At 35.7% G+C, this 12,564-nt stretch overlaps 1 protein-coding gene across 9 annotated transcripts in view; it reads right to left on the reverse strand.

Annotated features, from left to right (window-relative positions):
* Positions 1 to 12,564, reverse strand: part of LOC129770865 (neurogenic protein mastermind) — a 319,388-nt gene that overhangs the window by 13,493 nt on the left and 293,331 nt on the right. For all 9 annotated transcript variants that reach the window (XM_055774012.1, XM_055774007.1, XM_055774010.1 and 6 more), the window contains one exon: positions 7,907 to 8,231. In XM_055774012.1, the coding sequence (XP_055629987.1) occupies positions 7,907 to 8,231 (325 nt within the window). The remainder of the gene's footprint in view (positions 1 to 7,906; positions 8,232 to 12,564) is intronic.

The following is a 12,564-nucleotide window of genomic DNA, read 5'->3' on the forward strand; positions in this document are numbered from 1 at the left end:
TTTTAATAGAGTTCCCATTTACATTTTAGGGTGGTTCAAAAAATATTTTTCCCTTCTTTTCCCGAAAATGACTTCTTTCAAAAAATTAATAATTTTTGAACTACCGAATCCGATGATCAACATATCAAATTGAAGCCAATTAGCTGGATTTTTTTTCGTAATTATTGATTGTATTTGTTTTGATTTGATTTATGATTTACATGGTCTCGGGAACAAGAGTGCTATTTTTTTTTATTTATGAAAAAAGGGGTAAAAATTATTTTTCCGACCATCTGTTAATTTTGAAAAATCATAACTCAAGAACAAAACATAACGCTTATTTGATTTTTGGATATGTTATATAACAAACCCTTAGCTTTCAAGAAAAAATATAAAAACATATGGCGCCCTTGGTCCCGCCAATCAATAATTACAGAAACAAAACCAAATGTTTTAGCAAGTGTAGTATTTTTTCAAAGTTCGTTCAGTTCATTGGATTCAATTTGATATGTCGATGATACAAATCGGTCCAGTAGTTCAAAAGTTATGATTTTCTGAAAAAAAAGTCATTTTTGGAAAAAAAGGAAAAAAATTGATCCACTCTAGGTCCGAAAAAATGGTAGAAATGTGCACCCTAATTAAAAAATTGAAAAATACAGGTCTAATATTTTGCGATAAAGAACAAAACTACCGCTTTTCACGAAAATCTGATATCCAATAAGGTAAATGATTTTGGTTTGTCCGATCGAAAATATGATCATGGTTCGTCCACTTTTTCGAATGCTCTAATTCAGCACACCTTTGTCAAATCAGGTATACGATGGTTCAAAACATATGAATAAAATTGTCTTTTTCATGATTTACAGCAGTTTTATCGAATATTTTTACGGAATCACATTTTTGTAAAGATTATAAAATACACGATCTATTGGTGTCAATGCGTCCCTCATTCGAGCTAACTTTTAATCGATCACCAGATTATTATTTCGCACGTATTCAGACCTTTTCTGGTTTATAACACTTACAAATATTAACATTATTCTTGCTAAATGTAAATATTATTCTTGCACACCATTTGTATCAGATTTACATAGCTAAACCATTAAATTAACGCATTTTGAATTCAATGAATTCAATTCTAATCATGAGTTGTCCAATATAATAATGTTGTTTTGTCCACATGGTTTCCGCTTGGCGCGCTGCAGTTTTTTTATTGTGTCCTTCGCGCATAGCAGAAATAAAGTTTCTCTATGTTGAGTGTGTTGGGAGAACACTTTGAAAATGCCCAATAAAATACAATATTCTGAAGAAAGCCTAAATTATGAATGGATCAATATGATGACAGTAAACTCAAGCAATGATACATGCAACATCTACTTGATAACTCGAATAAAAAATTGTGATTTCTAAAGCCGGACAAACCAATGATTTTTGGTCAAACCATGATCATAAAAAAATCGTTAAAAACATACAAATTTGAATAATTTCAACGTATTAGTATTAGCAACTAGAGACTTGGGGCTTTTCAACATACCCAAACTCGTATCGATTATATGTGATTTTCATGAAGAAACATTGATTCGCATTTACTAGTTGCGTTGATCACGCGTATTCTAGAGCTTGCCACTCAGAATGCATTCAAGGCGTGTTATTTGGCATAGAAATCTCAACTAAGTACTAATAAAAATGACGCAAGTAATACTACGTTGAGACGGCGAAGTTCCTCTAGGAACGTTAGTGCCATTGAAGAAGAAGAAGAAGTTGCATAAAAACACCCCAAATCGGACAAACCAAGATCATTTACCCTATATCGGTTTAACATGGAATGGCTGAATAATAAAATGAAAACAACCATGAAAAATTTTCAAATAAACCAATATCAAAAATCTCAGAAATTCTGATATTAAAAATCTTCCCAAAATCCGAAATTTCAAAAACTGATATCGACAAACACAAAATATACAGAGAAACAATCAAAAACAACGCATTAAAATTGATAAGCAAGGAGGCGATTATACCAACATTTAAATTTCTTCATGTCCGAACTTTGAAACAAAAAATTCAGATTTGAATCGAGTTTTCAAATTTTCCGAACCCCAAATTCGAAAATCAGATTCGAATTCAAGAATCATAATCATAATTTAATGATAAAAATTAAAATTAAATTCGAAAATGAAAAAATCTAAATTTGAAGTTTAGATTTTTTTCAACACGAAATAATAAAATTCTGAGATCGACATGGATAATCAATAACACGGTGAGGAGGCGATCTGGCGTAGCGGTAACATCCATACCTTTCACGCTCAGGGTCACGAGTTCAATTCTCACTCCCGACATTCTTCCGAAATAAGGTAAAAGGTAAAAGTGACGAACCAGCCAAATGTGTTGAAAGTCACTATAATACAGAAATAAAGAAAAAAAAACACGGTTTTAATGACTTTTATGTTTGGTTTTTTATTTCCAAGAGTTTGCTAGAATTGAAACCCCAAAAATATAATAATAAGGAATCAGACACAAAAAAGTAGAAAACAGAATAAAATATTTAATTTTTTAATTTTTATTCTCCCAAGTTCGACAATCCAATTAAATGCCAATATCTTCGGGGAAGGAACGAAAACAATATGCCCAACTTAAAAAAAAAGAAATCGTTTAATCGAGTTTAATATTCACGGAAGCCCAAATTCAAAACTAATAATTAAACATCCAATAATTAAAAATTAAACAATCCACCATCAGAAATACAGAGAAGAAAATACATATTCAGCCATAATCGACATATCAAATTGAAGCCAATGAGCTGGATTCAATTTGATAAGTCGATATTTTATTAAAAAATATTGAACCAGCAAAAAAAATTGATTTTGTTTTCGAAGTTATTGATTATAGTCGTTTTTTGTTGTATTCATGGCTTTGGACTAGAGAGCGCTATATTTCTTTATATTTTTTCTTGAAAGCTGAAGATTTTTTACATAACATGTCTCGATATCAGAGATGCTATTTTTTTGTTCATGAGATATGATTTTTCAAAGTTAATCGGTGGTCCAAAAACCCGTTTTTCTTCTTTTATCCAAAAATGCCTTTTTTTTCAAAAATTCATAACATTTGAACATCTGAACCGATTTAGATGATAGATGAAAAAATTTCACAATTGCGTTATTGAAGATTGAAGATGGAATTCTAGTCACATAGGAATATTGTACGAAAACTTAAAACATGTTAAATTTACAAAATAATAACTCAAAAAAAATCATATCTCAAAAACGAGAAAAAGCATCTCTGATGTCGAGATATATTATGTAAAAAATCATCAGCTTTCAAGAAAAAATATTGAAATATATAGGGCCCTCTAGCCAAAGCCATGAAAACAATAAAAAACGACTCCAATCAATGATTACGAAAGCAAAATCCATTTTTTCGCAAGCTCAATTTTTTTTAATAAAAGGTTATATCGCTATCTTGACTTTAAACAAAATTAGGATAAGTTGTATTTTTTTCAAAAAAAAAAAAACATGAAAAAGTTGTTGTTCGAAAAACTTTTTCCATGTAAATGTGCCCATCGTCCGATGTATGGAAAACTTGTTGGAAATTTTAAGGGCAATTTATATCTATTTCTTTCAGAGTTTTGAAAGCATATTTTTCCAAGAAAAATAAATTTTAATTTTCAAAATAATTTTTTCCAAAAAAATTTTTGATAATTTTTAATGAAACCCAAAATAATTTCCTACATTCCATTCTTTGACTAAAATTTTGTTGGTCTGATATTTTTTTGTATTTTTTTTTAAATTTTGAGTTTTTTCAACTTTTTTTTCGAAAAATCTTAATTCAAAAACTATAACATCTACAAAAAGATGGTCAGAGACAGGGGGCCACACATACAGAATAGTCTACAGATTTTTCGCCAAATTTCAGATATAGATTTTTTTGCTTACAGATTTTCAGCAAAGACACAGAATTTACAAATTTTTTAAAAATTCAATTTTTCAATATTAAATTGATTACAGTGCGACAGTGTTTGGATTTCGATCAAAATCGAATGATACACAATGTGTCATGCAAGTAAACTCTCACGAACATATAACCAAATATGAGAGGATCATTCAGATACTTGTATGAATGTCAGTAATCACTTGTGTAATATTTAGTGATTAAACTGAGAGAGGAACGAAGACTGCTGATTGCATATCCGATCTGTATCAAACATCGCATACCATTTTCGAAGCCTGCATACAAGTTTGAACCGCATATATCGTCCCGCTCTACTATAGCGAAACCCACTGCACAGGCAAGTGCAAAGCAATAAATGATACAAGAAAAATTACGTCATTATTCGGTCACCATTTGCGGAGAGCAACAAATGGGGAAAGAGAGCAGTGTTGCTAGTAAAACTATGCGGTCTATATGAATATACACATTTCAAGGGATAGAGGCGTTAAAAATGGAAAATATAATCTGACTACCCTTCCCTTAGCCTCTATCGAGCTATATAATCATATAGTTTGCACTCTCTGAGACTTAAAGACTACATGAGCTGAATATGAATCTTTCGCTTTGCGTTGTCCGTACGATCCTGCTGTTTCATGATGCATGGAGAGGTCGGTATGCATATGTTAGAGGCAAAGAAGAAAATAAGCTTTCTGCACCGAAAGCGTATATGATAGCTTTGCTTGCATGCTGGTGTGCAATGAAGTGCGAGCCGATGCAGAGTTGTCTCGTTCTCTTTTGTGTCGTGATTTGCAGCACATAACAACAATAGAATACCGCTGGGGGAAATGTTTCCTGAAAGATCATATTTGAACGAACGAAAGCGATTTTTTCAATGATTTTATCATTTGGCAAACACTGCAGTGCGAAATTTGATACAGATTCTTTGATCATTTTTGCAATGGGCAGAAATCGAAGATGAACCCAAACATATGTAAGAAAATCAGTTGTCAAAAATTAACTGAACATTCGAAATAGCCGTACCTGTCATCATAAGTGAGAGACATGAGTACCAACATAATGCCACAAAAAATATAGAATCGAATATACGTAACCCGCGTAAATTCGAAAGTCGCGATACTTTTTGAACAGACCTCGTGGATACCTTGATTTATGAAAATGATGAACGCAACGCAACGAGATGGTTTTCGTTGGAGGTTGTTAAGCGAAATCCTGAGCGATTTGAAGAGCGTAAACTTTATTTTTCGATTCATGTTAAGTATGAAAAAAAATCGATCCGCCAATCGTATATTGACTCATTTAAACGATTCTAGGACTAAACCGATTATGCTGTTCCTAAACATTGTTCTACCGCTCATCAATAACGTCAATCGTACTTTTCAATCAGAAAGTTCTCAATTTTACGAACTTGATAATGAGATAAGAAAGTTATTGTTGATCAATTTTGGTAACTTATGTTTGGAGAGCTACGTGTAACGATTCACTGATGCTGACCTGAAAGATTTCGGAGACTTTCTGAAGAATCCTAAGAATGCTTGCGATGGTATCGATACAGAAGAAGCTGAAAAAGGATTGGATGCAGCTAGGAAGTTAATCTTGTGGGGCAAAAATTGATTGACTCGGATATAACTTGGTCCTAGCTGTTGTATGTTGGATGAAAGGCGCGATAGGGAATTTTTGTATCCATTGCTAAGGTGGTTTGTAAGACATTTTTGATGACATTCATCAGCATGTGTTGAGTGAAAATTTTTGTTTTACAATGCCAACAAAACAAAGTCTGGCAGTCGGTTGGCTCCCACAATTAAGGAATCTTTTTTGAAAGCGAAGAACTATGTATCGGCTCAAGGAGGCGCGCCAAGGATGAAGGTAAAGGAAAATTTGATGGCAAGTTGTTGAACCTTGTGAAAACATCATACAGTTCAGAGGCGAAAAACTTTTCTATGATTCATTTTTTTGATCTGACACGGCTTGAACAACCCATAAATAAGAGAAAAAAGTTAAAATAAACCGTCATTTCCATTTTGTTCCCTTAACTTTTCGATACAGATTTTTTGAATAAAAATACAGATGAACAGATTTTTTCAGAAAAATTTACAGAATTAAATGTGGCAACCCTGGCCAGAAAATGAAATGTAGGAAATTACTTAGGTTTTCATTAAAAATTATCAAAGAATTTTTTGTAAAAAAATTTCATTGAAATATGAATATTTTGAAAATTTAAAAAATTCAGCGAAATTTGATTCCAAAAAATTTTTGGTATTTTTTCGTAAAAATTAAAACAATTTCCTACATTTCATCCTTTGACATGAATTTTTTAGGTATCATAGTTTTTAAGTTATACATTTTTGTAAAAATTTGGGAAAAAATTTGGCTTCAGCTAGTAATAATATATGGTTGGGGAAAAAGAAATGTCGTATATTGTCAATATATGGCAACACCTCAACATATCTTGTGTTGTACATCGCATCGGGTCATACTATACGATAAGTACATGATATTTTCTACTTTTTCTACGACGGACACGAATTTCCTGATTCCTAAATTTGCGATACTACTCTTCTGTGTGAATGACTTTGCACAGCCCGGTGCAAATCGCCTCACCACTTATCGTTAACATCGAATCCATTCCTATCAAAGCCACATGTAGAGTTCTTTGCCGCATGTCAGTTTCCTCCTGTCTCGCTTATCATCTCTCTTGCCACAATATACAATAGTTGACAGTGCACCCAGCACCTAGATCCCGAACCGTTGTTGTCCCTCCATGGGGGGGAAAACAACCCCCCACCGTGCTCCAGTAGGCGAATCTAGGCAGTAGTCATCCCAGCTTAATATCAATACAAACATAACACCTTAATAGCAGCACGCGACAGGGCAGCATAAGGAAATCTATTAACCTAAAAGCAAATGCTTGCCGCCGCCGCCGCCGCCGCTCTCTGTTGCTCTACTAATATTGCTGCCTCTCTCTCCCTCCCAAGGAAATGTATTGGCACTCCGGAAAAAGAGGAAAAACTTCCCAGCAAACGATGATCAACGATTGAATCGAATGTCTCCCAAAAATATTAACATCAACTAAATAACCGTTCCAATTAGTGTTATGTGATGGGAAGGGAACAGAACACGATGAACTAGTCTCTTCTGGTGGGCCATGGATATAAATATTCGCTGCCGCTCCTCTTGGGACCACGACACGATATGAATCCCTCCTTCTCCGGGTCTACAATGACATGTGCTACGTGAGGACGATGTGCTATTTTTCCCCACCACCTTCGCATTCGAGTAAAAAAAAAAGTTCGATACGACGCGCCGCGCATGTCCGGGAAGAACCCGATTTTCCCCAACCATTTTCCCGCGCGCGCTCACTTCTGTTCACATGTGTATGTGTGTGTGGGTGTGCGAATCTGAGTTCCCAGAGTTATCCTCGGCCTTCTCTCTCTTTCCCTCGCTCTCTCCCAGTGACAAAGGCACACAGGATCGACCGGAATGAAATGATAATAAATTTGGACAACCGAATAATGAGTGGATAAATGCGTGCCTGCTGTAGATTTTGCGACTGACGACCCTCGAAAGAAGGTTGTCCCTCCCCTCTCGGGGTTGAGAAGATGAGGTTTAAGTGTGGCATGTCATGAAGTTGAAACTGTATGTTCTTCGGGAAACGAGGAAACGAGGTCTGCCGTTTGTTGTCGTTGCTGTTGCTTGCTCAACGGTGAACTCGACAGTGTTCGGTTGGTGGTGTCGAGGCGACCGAGGATCGGACCGAAATGATGAGGGTTTGAAATGAGTTTTCATTTGAAAATGAAGAAAATGCTAATGGATTGTTGTAAGGAGAGAGTACTCTGATGATGGGTTGGTGGGGTGGCCCGGAAAATGATAATAGGCATTCGTGTTGTTTCGGAACCACCCCACACACAAACCAAGTTCAAAATATCGATTGCATGCTCCCAATTTTTGTTATTGTTTATCTACCGAAAACAGAGAAAAGTCTTACCTTGTGAATTGGGAGGTGCTTGATTTGATTGCTGCTGCTGCTGTTGGGGATTGTTTTGATTTGGCCCACCACCACCAACGTTCGGATTGTTGTTTCCGACCCCATTCGGGTTGTTTTGATTGGGATTTGCTTGTTGTTGTGGTTGCTGTTGCTGCTGCTGCGGGTTGGGAGGCTGCTGAGATTGTTGAGGACCTTGTTGCTGCTGCTGAGATTGTTGCTGCTGATTGGTTTGCTGCTGTTGGCTGAAGAATACCCCTTGCTGGGCAGCCACCGAAACGCCCGTCTTCAGATCACCACTCAGATGTAAGTGTTGGCCAGCGGAAACCTATGAAAATGAGAGAGAAATAAAATTTCTATGAATTAAACATTCAATTTGCAAGCACCTCGACATTTTGAGAGAGGGCATTGAACGCAGGGTTTGGAGTACATAATTGCATTGAGTCACATACTTGCACCGAATCGAACAACGTTCCAAATCGGTCGATTATTCCGATGGTTGGTGGAAAATTGCCGCCACTTGCCTGCAACACTTGCGCCGTCATCCAACCAGAGATGAGGATAAATGTGAACGTTCCGATTGGCTTACTCGAATCTGGTTGGCACCGTTTGTTGGTGGAAGGACGGAGAGCATAATGTACACTCAAAATGATTCGATTCAGTGCAATATTGGTTGATACTGGTGGTTATGGTTTATAGATGACTTGTTCATTTTTTTTTCCAATAACATTATTACGATTGGCTGTTGCAATAAACGTATAAAAAGTTACATATATAAGCGAATTTGGTTTGAATTCTACGTAAAACAAGATTTGTAACCCAACAATAACCTGACTATCAGAGTTATCATTCGGCTTCAAATTGTCCGAATTGAGTGCGGATTCCGTGAAATATTCGAATTTTGGCTCCTGTGACTGAGTGTTTAGTGTCAAACATAATGAATTTTTAGTGTAAAACCACAAAAACTGATACACGCTTATATTTGGACTTGCCAGCCAAACAACAACCAAAGCGAAATTATTTAAAAGAATATGGCTCAAGTGATGCTACGTTGAAAGAAAAGGTTTTATTGGAAAATTACAAAAAAAACGCTTCATTTATTCAGATTCCACGAATGAGATCGTTTCCTTCGATGTGGATGAGTTTCACCAAGAATTCGAGGAACGTTCCCTCATAAGCGGTCATCCCCACGATGTTTCTTTTTTGTCGGTGCACCAATGTAGGGTACTGTGTGTGTTCTCTTTTGGACGCTTGTTTGGTATGGCGCTTTTTATAAATTGCGTTAGGGTCACCATGGAAAAAACGGTTTTTTTGCTCTAACTTTTATATTTCAAACTTTAAATGCGAACTATCTTCAGGACACTTTTAGAACTTACTTAGATAAATATTTTGCAATGCAAAACTTGTCAATGTCTTAATTCTACTCAAAGTTATTGATATTTCTTTCAAAAAAAATACGCTCTCTTCATTCGCTTGTCATTCTTTTTTCGAGGAAACATAAAAAATGTTTGTTGGCGAAATTTGAAAGAACATACTTCGCTCTATATAATGTGAGATTTCCAAACTATGTTATTTTTTGTATTTGAGTGAATTTTTGGGTAAAAATCCATCAATAACATTGAGTAGGATTAAGACAAGTTCTGCATATTTTGGACATGATAAGCTCTAAAAGTCGTCCCAAGACAATTTTTATATATAGGTTGAAATATGAAAGCAAAAAAAACCGTTTTTTTTTCATGGTGACCCTAACGCAACTTAGACAGAAAGCGCTAAAATCAACTATATGGAAGATCTTCATTCTCTAGACAAAAACTGTCTTCGACAAAGGTATTGCATATGATAGGACGCTCATTTTCATGTCGTCAAAAATAGGGTGACCAAAATTTTCGATGAAATGAAAAATATAACTTTCTTATCGTTATATATAGAGATGAATGTTGTTTGACAATGTTGCAACCTCAGTTATTTTAAGAAACTTTGTAGAACAAAATTTTATTCTATTTCTTGAAATATCTGATATAGCGCTTTTTATTCACAGTTTCATTAGGGTGATCATGAAAGAACGGTTTTTTTTCTCAAACTTTTATATTTAAAATCTCACATCAAAATTGACGACTTTTGGAGCTTATCAAGACAAATATTTTGCGAAGCAGAACTTGTCAATGTCTTAATCCTACTTAAAGTTATTGTGCTTTTTCACCCAAAAACTCATGATTTTAATTTTAACTTACTTAAATACAAAAAAATAAAACAGTTTTTGAAATCCCACATTATGTAGAGTTAAATATGTTCTTTCAAATGCCGTCAACAAATATTTTTTATGTTTGCCCCAAGAAGAATGAAGAGAGCGTATTTTTTGGAAAGTAATATCAATAACTTTGAGTAGAACTGCGATATTGACAAGTTCTGCATCGCAAAATATTGGTCTTAGTAAGCTCTAAAAGTCTTTCGAAGACAGTTTGCATGTTTGAAATATAAAAAATAGAACAAAAATGGTGACCCTAACGCCACTTATAAAAAAGCGCTATATCGGTTATTTCAAGAGATAAAAAAAACTACTGTTCTACAAATTTGCTTAAAATAACTGGGGCTAAAACTCCGCGAATCATCAGGTCGGGATTCTATTGTATTGCCATATTATATATTGAGGTGGTTGAGGAATGTGGATGAATGATGCTGGATGAACAAATATATAATCGCATGTGGCTGAGTGTGTGTCAAATGCGAAAAAAATCGCCGGGATAGCGTTCGCGATGAATACTTTTTTACATATATATGGAAAAGTCAATTTTCATTCATTATTTTTATTTTGTAAGTGTGTACATTCTGCCTTAAAATCCATTAACCATTAATTAACTCATTCAGGGTCGTCTTTGATACATTCTTAAATAATATCCGAAGTGATAGACAAAAAAAATAATATGACTGCGTTGTCCTACGTTAACAATGCGGTTGTGTTTTGGTTGAACCCCCTATATATTTTAGATAAAAATTCAAATGGGAAAAATGATAACGTAAATAAAGTTTAAAAGAAACTGAAGAGCAATATGCATAAATTACCTGACAATGTTAGTGACAAAATCAAAATGAGAACAACCGCAACTTTCATAGTAGTTTTGCTTAATTTTATATTAACATTACAAGACTGAGAACGGAAGTCGGCAGCTGCAACGACGACGCCAGCGCTTTTTAGCAGAACTCCAGTCTTTGAATCCAAGATGTCGGGTACAAGTTAGGAGTTTCGCACACAACATATATCGAGCGATCAAACGTGTCCTACAAAAAGATGAAACGATGACTGACAAAACAGGACGGCCAAACGACGGAACTGCTCACGAAGTTCGATTGCGGCGTTATGGAAGACGGAACTCACGTAAAAACGGACTTCAGGGCAGCGACGTGAAAGGTGACATCTTTAAAACCATGAAACTTTCCAAATCCTCCAAAACAAATCTAGTATGGCAGGCCAACTGCTCCTACGACAATATTTGCAGGCCATCTGCGAAAGCGATATTTTCATACGCGTCAAGGAAATACTACAGAAACCCACCCGTTTTGTTTCGCCGGATTTGGCACACCACAGAGTCAAGCGGAACCTGAAGAAAACACGGCGGAAAGAATTTTTCTTCGACCAAATTTTGATCGCTTCACCTTTCAATCTACTTGTAAGCGATGAAGCCAATGTTTGACACAAGGATCAAGGGACGTATTCGACGAAATTCGGCAAGAAAAAAGGCGCGTGGAATGATCATGAATCATAACCAGTCTTCGGAATGCAATGTGATGCTGATGTGCAATTTATTTTTTTGCACTCAGTTGAACTCTGACTTCTTGTACACACATGCGCTTGACCGAAACATAGTAGAAATGTTTTGTTGTCAACACCGTTCGCTTTAAGGTTCGAACATTCTAACTGTATCGTATCCTTACACCGGTTTATATACCCAGTTTTAAGCCGCGCTCGAATTCAGTTTGTCTGCTTTGCTTTCTCTGTTGAGTTATTTTTCATCACACAAGCGTATACGGTTGGTATGGAGGCGCGCTGTTGTTTTTATGCTTAGCTTAGAACGAGCGAAGACAAAAGGAGCGCTAGAATTTGATGTGTGTATGAAATGAGGCGGGCATGACACAAGTGAGAAGCGATGTTTAGTATCTGAATTTAGCGCTGTGTTCATTTTGCGCTCACTCGTTTCTGAGTTTAGTGCACTTCGTACCAAGAGAGAATACGCGTTTGTTATGAACGCGCGCTGACGGAAATTAAACTCGAGTGCAGAGCTGCGTATATTTTCTGAAGACTGATCATAACTCTATGCATTAAAAAATCAAAGAAAGACTTTTAAGAAATTTATGGATTATTTCACCAAAATAATGACGACAGGGTTGCCAGGCATTGTTGCATAAAACATTGATTGTTCAGAATCAGCGTAAGGGAAATTTGCCGTGTTCCATCCTGAATTCCTGAATGACCCGCGTCGTCTCCTGATCTGAATCGATTGGACTTTATAACTTCCGACACTTTTAAGAATCGTTTGATGAAGATCCGGGACTGAAGGCCGGTCGAAGCCGTGCGTACAGCTTGTAATAACATCGAAAAGCATTTGTGGACTGTAATGTGGAATGTGCAGACTTTGGTCTTTCATGTATCTTTGCATATAAATGCA

Source organism: Toxorhynchites rutilus, chromosome 2 (assembly GCF_029784135.1).
Source record: "Toxorhynchites rutilus septentrionalis strain SRP chromosome 2, ASM2978413v1, whole genome shotgun sequence".
NCBI lineage: Eukaryota > Metazoa > Arthropoda > Insecta > Diptera > Culicidae > Toxorhynchites > Toxorhynchites rutilus.